Source organism: Lissotriton helveticus, chromosome 12 (genome assembly GCF_964261635.1).
Source record: "Lissotriton helveticus chromosome 12, aLisHel1.1, whole genome shotgun sequence".
NCBI lineage: Eukaryota > Metazoa > Chordata > Amphibia > Caudata > Salamandridae > Lissotriton > Lissotriton helveticus.
This window is the reverse complement of record NC_136073.1, coordinates 32,484,185-32,502,321: the sequence shown is the minus strand read 5'-3', so window position 1 is coordinate 32,502,321 and position 18,137 is coordinate 32,484,185. Positions and strand designations below refer to the sequence as shown.

Genomic DNA, 18,137 nt, shown 5'->3' with positions numbered 1-18,137 from the left:
CTGCACCGGATCCTTGCCTGAGACAGACACTGCACCGGATCCTGCCCTGAGACAGACACTGCACCGGATCCTGGCCTGAGACAGACACTGCACCGGATCCTGGCCTGGGACAGACACGGCAACGGATCCTGGCCTGAGACAGACACTGCCCGGATCCTGGCCCGGGACAGACACTGCACGGGATCCTGGCCTGGGACAGACACTGCACCGGATCCTGGCCTGAGACAGACACTGCACAGGATCCTGGCCTGGGACAGACACGGCAACGGATCCTGGCCTGAGACAGACACTGCCCGGATCCTGGCCCGGGACAGACACTGCACGGGATCCTGGCCTGGGACAGACACTGCACCGGATCCTGGCCTGAGACAGACACTGCACCGGATCCTGGCCTGAGACAGACACTGCACCGGATCCTGGCCTGAGACAGACACTGCACAGGATCCTGGCCGGAGACAGACACTGCACCGGATCCTGGCCTGAGACAGGTACTGCACCGGATCCTGACCTGAGACAGGTACTGCACCGGATCCTTGCCTGAGACAGACACTGCACCGGATCCTTGCCTGGGACCGACACTGCACCTGAGCCTGGCCTGGGACAGACACTGCACCGGATCCTGGCCTAAGAAAGACACTGCACCGGACCCTGGCCTGGGACCGACACTGCACCTGAGCCTGGCCTGGGACAGACACCACCGCATCCTGGCCAGAGACAGACACTGTGCCGGATCCTGGCCTGGGACAGACACTGCGCCGGATCCTGGCCTGAGACAGACACTGCACCGGAACCTGACCTGGGACAGACATTGCGCCTTATCCTGGCCTGGGACAGACACTGCACCGGAGCCTGGCCTGGGACAGACACTGCACAGGATCCTGGCCTGAGACAGCCACTGCACCGGAACCTGACCTGGGACAGACATTGCGCCTTATCCTGGCCTGGGACAGACACTGCACCGGAGCCTGGCCTGGGACAGACACTGCACAGGATCCTGGCCTGAGACAGACACTGCACCGGAACCTGACCTGGGACAGACATTGCGCCTTATCCTGGCCTGGGACAGACACTGCACCGGAGCCTGGCCTGGGACAGACACTGCACAGGATCCTGGCCTGAGACAGACACTGCACCGGAACCTGACCTGGGACAGACATTGCGCCTTATCCTGGCCTGGGACAGACACTGCACCGGAACCTGACCTGGGACAGACATTGCGCCTTATCCTGGCCTGGGACAGACACTGCACCGGAGCCTGGCCTGGGACAGACACTGCACGGGATCCTGGCCTGAGACAGACACTGCACCGGAACCTGACCTGGGACAGACATTGCGCCTTATCCTGGCCTGGGACAGACACTGCACCGGAGCCTGGCCTGGGACAGACACTGCGCCTTATCCTGGCCTGGGACAGACACTGCACCGGAGCCGGGCCTGGGACAGACACTGCGCCTTATCCTGGCCTGAGACAGACACTGCACCTTAGCTGGGCCTGAGACAGATACTGCACCAGATCCTGGCCTGGGACAGACACTGCACCTGAGCCTGGACAGGGACAGACATTGCGCCTGATCCTGGCCTGAGACAGACACTGCGCCAGATCCTGCCCTGAGACAGACACTGCACCGGATCCTGGCCTGGGACAGACACTGCACCGGATCCTGGCCTGAGACAGAGACTGCACCGGATCCTGGCCTGAGACAGACACTGTGCCGAATCCTGGCCTGAGACAGACACGGCACCGGATCCTGGCCTGAGACAGACACTGCACCGGATCCTGGCCTGAGACAGACACGGCACCGGATCCTGGCCTGGGACAGACACTGCACCGGATCCTGGCCTGAGACAGACACTGTACCGGACCCTGGCCTGGGACCGACACCACCGGATCCTGGCCTGAGACAGACACTGTGCCGGATCCTTGCCTGAGACAGACACTGCGCTGGATCCTGGCCTGAGACAGACACGGCACCGGATCCTGGCCTGGGACAGACACTGCACCGGATCCTGGCCTGAGACAGACACTGTACCGGACCCTGGCCTGGGACCGACACCACCGGATCCTGGCCTGAGACAGACACTGTGCCGGATCCTTGCCTGAGACAGACACTGCGCCGGATCCTGGCCTGAGACAGACACGGCACCGGATCCTGGCCTGGGACAGACACTGCACCGGATCCTGGCCTGAGACAGACACTGTACCGGACCCTGGCCTGGGACCGACACCACCGGATCCTGGCCTGAGACAGACACTGTGCCGGATCCTTGCCTGAGACAGACACTGCGCCGGATCCTGGCCTGAGACAGACACTGCACAGGATCCTTGCCTGAGACAGACACTGCGCCGGATCCTGGCCTGAGACAGACACGGCACCGGATCCTGGCCTGGGACAGACACTGCACAGGATCCTGGGCTGGGACAGACACTGCACAGGATCCTTGCCTGAGACAGACACTGCACAGGATCCTGGCCTGAGACAGACACGGCACCGGATCCTGGCCTGAGACAGACACGGCACCGGATCCTGGCCTGAGACAGACACTGCGCCGGATCCTGGCCTGAGACAGACACGGCACCGGATCCTGGCCTGGGACAGACACTGCACCGGATCCTGGCCTGGGACAGACATTGCGCCGGATCCTGGCCTGAGAAAGACACTGCGCCGGATCCTGGCCTGAGACAGACACGGCAACGGATCCTGGCCTGAGACAGACACAGCACCAGATCCTGGCCTGAGACAGACACGGCAACGGATCCTGGCCTGAGACAGACCCTGCACAGGATCCTGGCCTGAGACAGACACTGCACCGGATCCTGGCCTGAGACAGACACTGCACCGGATCCTGGCCTGAGACAGACACGGCACCGGATCCTGGCCTGGGACAGACACTGCACCGGATCCTGGCCTGAGACAGACACTGCGCCGGATCCTGGCCTGGGACAGACACTGCACCAGATCCTGACCTGAGACAGACACTGCACCGGATCCTGGCCTGAGACAGACACTGCACCGGAGCCTGGCCCGGGACAGACACTACACCAGATCCTGGCCTGGGACAGACATTGCGCCGGATCCTGGCCTGAGACAGGTACTGCACCGGATCCTGGCCTGAGACAGACACTGCACCGGATCCTGGCCTGAGACAGACACTGCACAGGATCCTGGCCTGAGACAGACACTGCACCGGATCCTGGCCTGAGACAGACACTGCACCGGATCCTTGCCTGAGACAGACACTGCACCGGACCCTGGCCTGGGACCGACACTGCACCTGAGCCTGGCCTGGGACAGACACCACCGGATCCTGGCCTGAGACAGACACTGTGCCGGATCCTGGCCTGAGACAGACACTGCACCGGAACCTGACCTGGGACAGACACTGCGCCTTATCCTGGCCTGGGACAGACACTGCACCGGATCCTGGCCTGAGACAGACACTGCACCGGATCCTGGCCTGAGACAGACACTGCACCGGAACCTGACCTGGGACAGACACTGCGCCTTATCCTGGCCTGGGACAGACACTGCACCGGAGCCTGGCCTGGGACAGACACTGCGCCTTATCCTGGCCTGGGACAGACACTGCACCGGAGCCGGGCCTGGGACAGACACTGCGCCTTATCCTGGCCTGGGACAGACACTGCACCGGAGCCTGGCCTTGGACAGACACTGCACCTTATCCTGGCCTGAGACAGACACTGCGCCTTAGCTGGGCGTGAGACAGATACTGCACCGGATCCTGGCCCGGGACAGACACTGCACCTTGTCCTGGCCTGAGACAGACACTGCGCCGGAGCCTGACCTGGAACAGACTCTCAACTGGATCCTGGCCTGAGACAGACACTGCACATTTTCCTTGCCTTGGACAGTAACTGAACCTTATTCTCGCCTATAACAGAAAATGCACCGGATCCTGGCCTGAGACAGACACTGCACCGGATCCTGGCCTGAGACAGACACTGCGCCGGATCCTGGCCTGAGACAGACACTGCACAGGATCCTGGCCTGAGACAGACACTGCACCGGATCCTGGCCTGAGACAGACACTGCACCGGATCCTGGCCTGAGACAGACACTGCACCAGATCCTGGCCTGAGACAGACACTGCACCGGATCCTGGCCTGAGACAGACACTGCACCGGATCCTGGCCTGAGACAGACACTGCACCGGATCCTGGCCTGAGACAGACACTGCACAGGATCCTGGCCTGGGACAGACACGGCACCGGACCCTGGCCTGGGACCGACACTGCACCTGAGCCTGGCCTGGGACAGACACCACCGGATCCTGGCCTGAGACAGACACTGTGCCGGATCCTGGCCTGGGACAGACACTGCGCCGGATCCTGGCCTGAGAAAGACACTGCACCGGATCCTGGCCTGAGACAGACACTGCACCGGAACCTGACCTGGGACAGACACTGCGCCTTATCCTGGCCTGGGACAGACACTGCACCGGAGCCTGGCCTGGGACAGACATTGCGCCGGATCCTGGCCTGAGACAGACACTGCACCGGAACCTGACCTGGGACAGACACTGCGCCTTATCCTGGCCTGGGACAGACACTGCACCGGAGCCTGGCCTGGGACAGACACTGCACCTTATCCTGGCCTGGGACAGACACTGCGTCGGATCCTGGCCTGAGACAGACACTGCGCCGGAGCCTGACCTGGAACAGACTCTCCACTGGATCCTGGCCTGAGACAGACACTGCACATTTTCCTTGCCTTGGACAGTCACTGAACCTTATTCTCGCCTATAACAGAAAATGCACCGTATCCTGGCCTGAGACAGAAACTGCGCCTTATGTTGGCCTGGGACAGACACTGCACAGGATCCTGGCCTGAGACAGACACTGCGCCAGATCCTGCCCTGAGACAGACACTGCACCAGATCCTGGCCTGAGACAGACACGGCAACGGATCCTGGCCTGAGACAGACACGGCACCGGATCCTGGCCTGAGACAGACACTGCACCAAATCCTGGCCTGAGACAGACACTGCACCGGATCCTGGCCTGGGACAGACACTGCACCGGATCCTGGCCTGAGACAGACACTGCACCAGATCCTGGCCTGAGACAGACACGGCAACGGATCCTGGCCTGAGACAGACACGGCACCGGATCCTGGCCTGAGACAGACACTGCACCAGATCCTGGCCTGAGACAGACACGGCACCGGATCCTGGCCTGAGACAGACACGGCACCGGATCCTGGCCTGGGACAGACACTGCCCGGATCCTGGCCTGAGACAGACACGGCACCGGATCCTGGCCTGGGACAGACACTGCACCGGATCCTGGCCTGAGACAGACACTGCACCAGATCCTGGCCTGAGACAGACACGGCACCGGATCCTGGCCTGAGACAGACACGGCACCGGATCCTGGCCTGAGACAGACACTGCACCAGATCCTGGCCTGAGACAGACACGGCACCGGATCCTGGCCTGAGACAGACACGGCAACGGATCCTGGCCTGAGACAGACACTGCCCGGATCCTGGCCCGGGACAGACACTGCACCGGATCCTGGCCTGGGACAGACACTGCGCCGGATCCTGGCCTGAGACAGACACTGCGCCAGATCCTGCCCTGAGACAGACACTGCACCGGATCCTGGCCTGAGACAGACTCTGCACCGGATCCTGGCCTGGGACAGACACGGCAACGGATCCTGGCCTGAGACAGACACTGCCCGGATCCTGGCCCGGGACAGACACTGCACGGGATCCTGGCCTGGGACAGACACTGCACCGGATCCTGGCCTGAGACAGACACTGCACAGGATCTTGGCCTGAGACAGACACTGCCCGGATCCTGGCCCGGGACAGACACTGCACGGGATCCTGGCCTGGGACAGACACTGCACCGGATCCTGGCCTGAGACAGACACTGCACCGGATCCTGGCCTGAGACAGACACTGCACCGTATCCTGGTTGAGACAGACACTGCACAGGATCCTGGCCGGAGACAGACACTGTGCCGGATCCTGGCCTGAGACAGACACGGCAACGGATCCTGGCCTGAGACAGACCCTGCACAGGATCCTGGCCTGAGACAGACACAGCACCGGATCCTGGCCTGGGACAGACACGGCACCGGATCCTGGCCTGGGACAGACATTGCGCCGGATCCTGGCCTGGGACAGACATTGCGCCGGATCCTGACCTGAGACAGACACTGCACCGGATCCTGGCCCGGGACAGACACTGCACCAGATCCTGGCCTGGGACAGACATTGCGCCAGATCCTGGCCTGAGACAGGTACTGCACCAGATCCTGGCCTGAGACAGACACTGCACCGGATCCTGGCCTGAGACAGACACTGCACCAGATCCTGGCCTGAGACAGACACTGCACCGGATCCTGGCCTGAGACAGACACTGCACCGGATCCTGGCCTGAGACAGACACTGCGCCGGATCCTGGCCTGAGACAGACACTGCACCGGATCCTGGCCTGAGACAGACACTGCACCGGATCCTGGCCTGAGACAGACACTGCACCGGATCCTGGCCTGAGACAGACATTGCACCAGATCCTGGCCTGAGACAGACACTGCGCCGGATCCTGGCCTGAGACAGACATTGCACCAGATCCTGGCCTGGGACAGACATTGCGCCGGATCCTGACCTGAGACAGGTACTGCACCGGATCCTTGCCTGAGACAGACATTGCACCAGATCCTGGCCTGGGACAGACATTGCGCCGGATCCTGACCTGAGACAGGTACTGCACCGGATCCTTGCCTGGGACCGACACTGCACCTGAGCCTGGCCTGGGACAGACACTGCACCGGATCCTGGCCTAAGAAAGACACTGCACCGGACCCTGGCCTGGGACCGACACTGCACCTGAGCCTGGCCTGGGACAGACATTGCGCCAGATCCTGGCCTGAGACAGGTACTGCACCGGATCCTGGCCTGAGACAGACACTGCACCGGATCCTGGCCTGAGACAGACACTGCACCGGATCCTGGCCTGAGACAGACACTGCACCAGATCCTGGCCTGAGACAGACACTGCGCCGGATCCTGGCCTGAGACAGACACTGCACAGGATCCTGGCCTGAGACAGACACTGCGCCTGATCCTGGCCTGAGACAGACACTGCACCGGATCCTGGCCTGAGACAGACACTGCACCAGATCCTGGCCTGGGACAGACATTGCGCCGGATCCTGACCTGAGACAGGTACTGCACCGGATCCTTGCCTGAGACAGACACTGCACCGGATCCTTGCCTGGGACCGACACTGCACCTGAGCCTGGCCTGGGACAGACACTGCACCGGATCCTGGCCTAAGAAAGACACTGCACCGGACCCTGGCCTGGGACCGACACTGCACCTGAGCCTGGCCTGGGACAGACACCACCGGATCCTGGCCTGAGACAGACACTGTGCCGGATCCTGGCCTGGGACAGACACTGCGCCGGATCCTGGCCTGAGACAGACACTGCACCGGAACCTGACCTGGGACAGACATTGCGCCTTATCCTGGCCTGGGACAGACACTGCACCGGAGCCTGGCCTGGGACAGACACTGCACAGGATCCTGGCCTGAGACAGACACTGCACCGGAACCTGACCTGGGACAGACATTGCGCCTTATCCTGGCCTGGGACAGACACTGCACCGGAGCCTGGCCTGGGACAGACACTGCACAGGATCCTGGCCTGAGACAGACACTGCACCGGAACCTGACCTGGGACAGACATTGCGCCTTATCATGGCCTGGGACAGACACTGCACCGGAACCTGACCTGGGACAGACATTGCGCCTTATCCTGGCCTGGGACAGACACTGCACCGGAGCCTGGCCTGGGACAGACACTGCACAGGATCCTGGCCTGAGACAGACACTGCACCGGAACCTGACCTGGGACAGACATTGCGCCTTATCCTGGCCTGGGACAGACACTGCACCGGAGCCTGGCCTGGGACAGACACTGCGCCTTATCCTGGCCTGAGACAGACACTGCGCCGGATCCTGGCCTGAGACAGACACTGCACCAGATCCTGGCCTGGGACAGACACTGCACCTGAGCCTGGACAGGGACAGACATTGCGCCAGATCCTGCCCTGAGACAGACACTGCACCGGATCCTGGCCTGGGACAGACACTGCACCGGATCCTGGCCTGAGACAGACACTGCACCGGATCCTGGCCTGGGACAGACACTGCACCGGATCCTGCCCTGAGACAGACACTGCACCGGATCCTGGCCTGGGACAGACACTGCACCGGATCCTGGCCTGGGACAGACACTGCACCGGATCCTGGCCTGAGACAGACACTGCACCGGATCCTGGCCTGAGACAGACACGGCACCGGATCCTGGCCTGAGACAGACACTGCACAGGATCCTGGCCTGAGACAGACACTGCACAGGATCCTTGCCTGAGACAGACACTGCACAGGATCCTGGCCTGAGACAGACACGGCACCGGATCCTTGCCTGAGACAGACACTGCACCGGAACCTGGCCTAGGACAGACACTGCACAAGGAGCCTGGCCTGGGACAGACATTGCGCCGGATCCTGGCCTGAGAAAGACACTGCGCCGGATCCTGGCCTGAGACAGACACGGCAACGGATCCTGGCCTGAGACAGACACAGCACCAGATCCTGGCCTGAGACAGACACGGCAACGGATCCTGGCCTGAGACAGACACTGCACCGGACCCTGGCCTGGGACCGACACTGCACCTGAGCCTGGCCTGGGACAGACACCACCGGATCCTGGCCTGAGACAGACACTGCTCCGGATCCTGGCCTGGGACAGACATTGCGCCGGATCCTGGCCTGAGACAGACACGGCAACGGATCCTGGCCTGAGACAGACACAGCACCGGATCCTGGCCTGGGACAGACACTGCACCGGACCCTGGCCTGGGACCGACACTGCACCTGAGCCTGGCCTGGGACAGACACCACCGGATCCTGGCCTGAGACAGACACTGTGCCGGATCCTGGCCTGGGACAGACACTGCGCCGGATCCTGGCCTGAGACAGACACTGCACCGGATCCTGGCCTGAGACAGACACTGCACCGGAACCTGACCTGGGACAGACACTGCGCCTTATCCTGGCCTGGGACAGACACTGCACCGGAGCCTGGCCTGGGACAGACATTGCGCCGGATCCTGGCCTGAGACAGACACTGCACCGGAACCTGACCTGGGACAGACACTGCGCCTTATCCTGGCCTGGGACAGACACTGCACCGGAGCCTGGCCTGGGACAGACACTGCACCTTATCCTGGCCTGGGACAGACACTGCGTCGGATCCTGGCCTGAGACAGACACTGCGCCGGAGCCTGACCTGGAACAGACTCTCCACTGGATCCTGGCCTGAGACAGACACTGCACATTTTCCTTGCCTTGGACAGTCACTGAACCTTATTCTCGCCTATAACAGAAAATGCACCGTATCCTGGCCTGAGACAGAAACTGCGCCTTATGTTGGCCTGGGACAGACACTGCACCGGATCCTGGCCTGAGACAGACACTTCACCAGATCCTGGCCTGAGACAGACACGGCAACGGATCCTGGCCTGAGACAGACACGGCACCGGATCCTGGCCTGAGACAGACACTGCACCAGATCCTGGCCTGAGACAGACACGGCACCGGATCCTGGCCTGAGACAGACACGGCACCGGATCCTGGCCTGGGACAGACACTGCCCGGATCCTGGCCTGAGACAGACACTGCACCAGATCCTGGCCTGAGACAGACACGGCAACGGATCCTGGCCTGAGACAGACACGGCACCGGATCCTGGCCTGAGACAGACACTGCACCAGATCCTGGCCTGAGACAGACACTGCACCGGATCCTGGCCTGGGACAGACACTGCACCGGATCCTGGCCTGAGACAGACACTGCACCAGATCCTGGCCTGAGACAGACACGGCAACGGATCCTGGCCTGAGACAGACACGGCACCGGATCCTGGCCTGAGACAGACACTGCACCAGATCCTGGCCTGAGACAGACACGGCACCGGATCCTGGCCTGAGACAGACACGGCACCGGATCCTGGCCTGGGACAGACACTGCCCGGATCCTGGCCTGAGACAGACACGGCACCGGATCCTGGCCTGGGACAGACACTGCACCGGATCCTGGCCTGAGACAGACACTGCACCAGATCCTGGCCTGAGACAGACACGGCACCGGATCCTGGCCTGAGACAGACACGGCACCGGATCCTGGCCTGAGACAGACACTGCACCAGATCCTGGCCTGAGACAGACACGGCACCGGATCCTGGCCTGAGACAGACACGGCACCGGATCCTGTCCTGGGACAGACACTGCCCGGATCCTGGCCTGAGACAGACACGGCACCGGATCCTGGCCTGGGACAGACACTGCGCCGGATCCTGGCCTGGGACAGACACGGCACCGGATCCTGGCCTGAGACAGACACGGCACCGGATCCTGGCCTGGAACAGACACTGCACCGGATCCTGGCCTGGGACAGACATTGCGCCGGATCCTGGCCTGGGACAGACACTGCACAGGATCCTGGCCTGAGACAGACACTGCACAGGATCCTGGCCTGAGACAGACACGGCACCGGATCCTGGCCTGGGACAGACACTGCACCGGATCCTGGCCTGAGACAGACACTGCACAGGATCCTGGCCTGAGACAGACACTGCACAGGATCCTGGCCTGAGACAGACACTGCACCGGATCCTGGCCTGAGACAGACACGGCACCGGATCCTGGCCTGGGACAGACACTGCACCGGATCCTGGCCTGGGACAGACATTGCGCCGGATCCTGGCCTGAGACAGACACTGCGCCGGATCCTGGCCTGAGACAGACACTGCACCGGATCCTGGCCTGAGACAGACACTGCGCCGGATCCTGGCCTGAGACAGGTACTGCACCGGATCCTGGCCTGAGACAGACACTGCACCGGATCCTGGCCTGAGACAGACACTTCACAGGATCCTGGCCTGGGACAGACACTGCGCCGGATCCTGGCCTGAGACAGGTACTGCACCGGAGCCTGGCCTGAGACAGACACTGCACCGGAGCCTGGCCCGGGACATACATTGCACCAGATCCTGGCCTGAGACAGACACTGCGCCGGAGCCTGACCTGGAACAGACTCTCCACTGGATCCTGGCCTGAGACAGACACTGCACCAGATCCTGCCCTGAGACAGACACTGCGCCGGAGCCTGGCCCGGGACATACATTGCGCCGGATCCTGGCCTGGGACAGACACGGCACCGGATCCTGGCCTGAGACAGACACTGCACCGGATCCTGGCCTGAGACAGACACTGCGCCGGATCCTGGCCTGGGACAGACACTGCACCGGATTCTGGCCTGAGACAGACACTGCACCGGATCCTGGCCTGAGACAGACACTGCACCGGACCCTGGCCTGGGACCAACACTGCACCTGAGCCTGGCCTGGGACAGACACCACCGGATTCTATGTCAGTCCACGGAGGCTCAGATTATGCTTCTCTTTGCTTTACTGACAAATACAGCAGCCAATAAAAACTTTAAACTGGCATGACCCCGGAAGGACAACCCCCTCCAACAGTCTGCACCAATCACTGTCCAGTCCAATATATAATTGTCCATGTTAACAATACGACCTCCTCTTTCTTTGCTGCTGCAGCAGCGAGTTAAGTGCCCTTCATGTTACTTCTTTCTTGGGGGTAATAGTTATAAGGGCGGTGGTAGCTAACGGCGCGCGCCTGTGATATTGTGGTTGCTGAGCGGGTCCTCGCTCGTATTTTGGTGAATTTTATTATTATTGTTGATATTTTGAAATATTGCCTGTTTGGTTGTGTGTTCCCGCGCGTGTGTTTTCCCTCGCTCGGGACGCGAACCGAGGCATGCGGTGTGCTCGGTAGGGGGCGGTGGAGCAGGAGGAGGCAGACGCGAGACGCTCGCGCTCAGGAGGCAGTCGAGCCCGGCCCCACACGCGACGCGCATGCGCAATGAGCCGGCTTTCGTTTTTCACATTACCGGCTCCTCGCACATCGCGCGTCTTTAGGCTGCATAAGTCCTGGCCTCATTTGAACGCTTGACGGAGCGTATCCGGATTAGAGCTTTGCTCTAGGGGAGTTTTTCAGTGTGCATACAGGGGTCTCCTTCCACCTTATATTTGGCCTCAGTGAAAGTAGTGTTTTAGTTGCCTGTGTTGGTGTGTGTGTTAGAGGCACCCCTGGGCTACTCCCCCCCTAGAAGTTCCTCCACACCTCCCTGCTTTAGAGCTATGGCGTACTACGCCGAGGAGGATAGCCAGTGGGCAGAGTATGATGAGTATGAAGAATATGAGCCGCAAGAAGAGCATTTGGAGGAAAATTTGGTGGAGGCCCTGGATACCCACGTCCAAGGGTCAGTGAAGAGTGCGCTAGTCAAGGCTCTCAAGCCTTTTGCTAAACCCCTTCAGAATTATGGAAAGAGAAAGTTCAAATCAGCCAGGAAAGGCGGTACCTCTTCTCAATCCTCAGCCCAAGTGTTGGCTCGGATGGCCAGGAATGTCCTGAAGGATCATGGCTCAATGGCGAATGACACGTCTGGGGATTCTTCCCCGACTCCACCGGATTCCTCTGATTCGGAGGTGGAATCGGTGGCTCCCAGAAAGAGATCTAGGAAGGTGAAACACACCCACAAGACAGACGATGGTCAGGTACCCAAGAATCTTCTTTTTAACCCCAACAATATTGTGCATCCTAGGTCCACTGAATGGATACCGTGCCCAGAGGTGGCACAATATGTGAGTAACAACCTGCGACAGGGTTTCGACAATGGGGTGAGAGCCACATTGCGTTCTGAATGCCCCAGGCCATCCTTGACAGGGAAGGTGGCTGACACACCGGATTTGGATCCCACAATGGCGGCGTTTATGCGAAAGTTTGCGAAAGATCCGAAGAAGGGGCTGGATAGAGCGTGGCGGGGTGTTCAGGACAAAATGTTGGATGTCACCGGACCCCTCACGAAGATTCTAGACGCGGCGGTTATGGCCAAGGATAAGAATGTGCCACTGGATGTATCGGAGGTTCTGGAATGGGCACAACGTGCCATGTGCTTTTTAGGAAATGCGAATGTGGCCGTATCTACAGAGCGGAGGCGCTCTTTTCTTATGAGACTAGACTCCCAGCTGGCGGAGATGGCCCCTTCCGAACCAGGTTCCCTAGCTAATGGTATGCTTTTCGGAGACAAATTTGTCAAGGAAATGGGCAAATACGTTGCCACCTTCTCCGCACTGGACAAGGCACAGTCCAACATCAAGAGGGTACTCCACAGTGGTGTTTTTGATAGGGCCGGACGCCCACGAGGTCGAGGGTCCGGCCGAGGTTATGCACAGACCTCACGTGGAGCAGAGCAGAGAGGCAGAGGCAATCGACGCTCCAATTTCTATCCCTCCCGTGATAGAGGAGGTCGAGGCAAGGGGCAGAGAGGACAACAGGCTAATTCGGGAGACTACTCCTATTCAGGTACGACTTCTATGTCCGTCAGAACATATGGTAGGGGGCAGACTGTCTCTTTTTCTCCACAGGTGGCGCCAACTCACGAACGACCCTTGGGTGTTACAAACAGTACAGGGTTTCCACATAGAGTTCTATGCCTCCCCGGTACAGCGGCAGAGACCAGACCCACTATATTTTTCCCAAACAGAGCAGAGTTTCATCGACGCAGAGATATGCTCCTTGCTCCAGAAAGGGGCGATAGTGGAATCCTCCCCACACGAGCTGGGCTTCGTCAGCACCGTCTTTGTGGTCCCATAAAAGGACCAAGGGTATCGACTGGTGTTGAACCTCAAAGAGTTCAATGGCTGGGTTGTGTATCGACACTTCAAAATGGAAGGGATACACCTCCTGCACGATATACTATTGGCACATGATTGGATGGTGCGTCTGGACTTAAAGGACGCCTACTTAGCAGTGGCCATTTATCCTCCGCACAGGCGGTTCCTACAGTTTCAGTGGCACGACCGGTGGTTCGAGTTTTCCGCCATGCCCTTTGGACTGTCATCCGCCCCGTGGTGTTTCACCAAGCTGATGAAACCCGTCGTGCAGAGGTTGAGGGAACGGGGCGTTCACCTCATTATTTACCTCGACGACATCTTGATTTTAGGTCAGTCACCGGAGGTGGTGTCACTCCATCTGTCGTGGACGATCCACCTCCTTCAGGACTTGGGCTTCCTCCTGAACATACAGAAGTCAATCTTGCAACCTTCTCAGGTGATGGAGTTCCTGGGTTTTCAGGTGGACTCGGTGAAAGCTCAGTTACTCTTGCCCCTCAAGAAGAGGATGGCGGTGAGGAAGGAGTTGAGGAGAGCGCTTGCCTCTCCGACAATCTCCTTGAGGACTTTGGCACGCCTGGTAGGGCTTCTGGCTTCTTCGATCCAGGCGATCTTTCCGGGTCCCTTACATTACAGGGCCCTGCAGCGTTTGAAGGCCTTGCATTTACGCAAGGGCCTGACCTATGCCCAACAAGTTTCCCTTTCTGCGGAGGCTCGTACGGAGATAAACTGGTGGTTAGAGCATATGGATGCGTGGAACGGCAGAGCCATTTTTGCAGCCACCCCGGAGGTGGTGATAGAGTCGGATGCCAGCCGTTGGGGCTGGGGAGCCCGTTGCGGCTCAGTGGAGACCGGGGGCCGGTGGTCCCGCGAAGAGCTGAGTCTCCACATCAACTGTCTGGAACTCCTGACGGGTTCTTTTGCGATCCGCACTCTGTCCCCTCAGAAAGTTTCGTGTTGTATTCTCCTTCGCATGGACAATGTGTCCGCGGTACGTTACATAAATCGCCTGGGAGGCACCAGGTCACGTCTCCTGGCGGAGATAGCCAAGGACTTTTGGCATTATTGCCTGGCCCATCAGATTTCGGTGACGGCGGAGTATATACCGGGGTCCGCCAATGTGACGGCGGATTGGAACTCTCGATACTTGAGAGATGCCAGCGATTGGAGGTTGCATCCCCGGATCTTCAAGGCGGTGGACCGCAAATGGGGTCCGTGTGTGGTGGATCTGTTTGCCTCGCGGCTCAACAGACAAGTGCCCCAGTTTTACAGTTGGCGGCCGGATCCGTTGGCGATCAGCTCGGACGCCTTTCTTCAGTCGTTGACGACGGGCATTCTATATACGTTTCCTCCATTTATCATGATCCCGAGGGTTCTGGCTCAGGTTCGGAGGCAGAAGGCGGAGGTGATCTTGATCTCCCCGTGTTGGAAGGCACAAGCATGGTTCCCGGGGGCGATGAGTCTCGCCTGTGCATCGCCGGTGCGGATCTCATCGTTTCCGGACCTTCTGACGGACCCGGTGGGTCTTTGCCATCCGTTGGTCCTTCAAGAGCAGTTGTCTCTTATGGCGTGGAGACTTTCCGGCGCCTTTGGCAAGTGCCGGGAGTTTCGCAAGACGCTCTCTTTTTCTTGTCTCAGGCATGGGCACCTTCCACTCACAAGCGGTATGAGTCAGCTTGGAGACGATGGGTTGGTTGGTGTAACGAACGGCAGGGAGATCCGGTGGGATCCGATATCACTGTGATAGTGAATTTTCTATCTGAATTGGCAAGGTCAGGAATGGCTTACAGATCGGTGAATAATTTCCGGTCAGCTATTTCGGCGGGACACCCGCATGTTGAGGGCAAACCTGTGGGGGAGCACCCCCTGGTATGTAAAGTAGTTAGGGGGCTCCGCTTGGTGAACCCCCCTCAACCCAGGTACACTGAGCTTTGGGACGTTTCAGTGGTCCTGCGTTTTTTGACGGCCTGGCCGGCTAATGAGGGACTCTCTCGCAAACAGCTCTCAGCGAAGCTTACAATTTTGCTCTGTTTGATCTCGTGCAGGCGAGTGTCGGATATTCGGGCCTTGGATTTGGCAGGTAGAGTATTCACTCCCTCGGGAGTTTCTTTTACGATTTCTAAACGTACGAAGACACATACAAAATGTATTGCTTACCCTGCTTTTCCTCATCATAGTAAATTGTGTGTAGTTCAATGTCTTAAGGTATATGAGGATTGTACTAGAGAGTTTAGGACTGGCTTTGGTCAATTATTGATTTCATTGCAGAGACCTTTCCGCCCAGTCGCCTGTGCGACTCTGGCCAGGTGGGTTACCTGGTTGTTGGACCTGGCTGGTATGGATACCTCTAAATTTGGGGCTCATTCTGTGAGGGGGGCTATGGCCTCTAAATCCTTTGGTGCCGGTTCTCGGCTTCAGGATATTATGACTGCGGCAGATTGGTCATCTGAATCCACTTTCAAGACGTTTTATCATAAGCCTATTGTGGATGTAGCCTCAGTGGTGGTGGAGAAACTTTAAACTAGCATAACCTGAGCCTCCGTGGACTGACAGAATGAAAAATTGTCTAGCAGACGCGACAAAGAATTTTCAATTCTATTAAGGACACGGAGGCGAGGATTATCCCACCCGGGCTTGCAGAACTGTGTTTCATGCATTATTGGATGATTATGTGATGTATTATACCCACCCGAATGTTTATGATGGCTTGATTGTATTTCCAGTTTGGGGAATAGCCATTACGACATATATTCTTGTTTCAGGTGATCAGCAGAAGCAGACTAGAGACGACCAGCCTATGATCTGGGACTGTTTGCAGTTGTGCAGGAGTTGACTTCCTCGACGTTGGATGCGATGGTTGCCACGTTGGCCTCCGGTCTTGTTGGACGGATGATGTATTCGCAAAGAAAGAGGAGGTCGTATTGTTAACATGGACAATTATATATTGGACTGGACAGTGATTGGTGCAGACTGTTGGAGGGGGTTGTCCTTCCGGGGTCATGCCAGTTTAAAGTTTTTATTGGCTGCTGTATTTCTCAGTAAAGCAAAGAGAAGCATAATCCTCGCCTCCGTGTCCTTAATAGAATTGAAAATTCTTTGTCGCGTCTGCTAGACAATTTTTCATCCTGGTCTGGGACAGACACTGCACCGGATCCTGGCCTGAGACAGACACTGCACCTGAGCCTGGACAGGGACAGACATTGCGCCTGATCCTGGCCTGAGACAGACACTGCACCGGATCCTGGCCTGAGACAGACACTGCGCCGGATCCTGGCCTGAGACAGACACTGCACCAGATCCTGGCCTGAGACAGACACTGCACCGGATCCTGGCCTGGGACAGACACTGCACCGGATCCTGGCCTGGGACAGACACGGCACCGGATCCTGGCCTGGGACAGACACTGCGCCGGATCCTGGCCTGAGACAGACACTGCACCGGATCCTGGCCTGGGACAGACACGGCACTGGATCCTGGCCTGGGACAGACACTGCGCCGGATCCTGGCCTGAGACAGACACTGCACCGGATCCTGGCCTGGGACAGACACTGCACCGGATCCTGGCCTGGGACAGACACTGCGCCGGATCCTGGCCTGGGACAGACACTGCACCGGATCCTGGCCTGAGACAGACACTGCACCTGAGCCTGGACAGGGACAGACATTGCGCCTGATCCTGGCCTGAGACAGGGATGTATGACGTTATAACGCATACTTTTACTCCGCAGACCATTACAACGCGACTTTTACTCCGCATACCGTTACAACGCATAGCGCCTTGGGGCGCTGGATAGTGGTAAGTATAATTTACTATTCTAACTCCAGTCCCCGTGGACCCTAGGGAAGATGTTGGATAGTAAATTATACTTATTCCCTATCCTAGAGCGCCCCCCAGCTCAATGCGTTGTAATGGTATGCGGAGTAATGGTCGCGTTGTAATGGGTCTGCGGGGTAAAAGATCCGTTGTAACGGGTGTATACCCTGAGACAGACACTGCGCCGGATCCTGGCCTGGGACAGACACTGCACCGGATCCTGGCCTGGGACAGACACTTCACCGGATCCTGGCCTGGGACAGACACTGCACAGGATCCTGGCCTGGGACAGACACTGCACCGGATCCTGGCCTGGGACAGACACTGCACCTGAGCCTGGACAGGGACAGACATTGCGCCTGATCCTGGCCTGAGACAGACATTGCGCCGGATCCTGGCCTGGGACAGACACTGCACCGGATCCTGGCCTGGGACAGACACGGCACCGGATCCTGGCCTGAGACAGACACGGCACCGGATCCTGGCCTGAGACAGACACGGCACCGGATCCTGGCCTGAGACAGACAC

General features: G+C 59.2%; 1 protein-coding gene across 1 annotated transcript in view; it reads left to right on the top strand.

Annotated features, from left to right (window-relative positions):
- The first annotated feature begins 12,262 nt into the window (after window positions 1-12,262).
- The window catches only part of LOC144799322 (uncharacterized), a 61,868-nt gene continuing 55,993 nt past the window's right edge, over window positions 12,263-18,137 (top strand). The window contains exon 1 of the mRNA XM_078670571.1: window positions 12,263-13,285. Coding sequence (XP_078526697.1) covers window positions 12,263-13,285 — 1,023 coding nt within the window. The remainder of the gene's footprint in view (window positions 13,286-18,137) is intronic.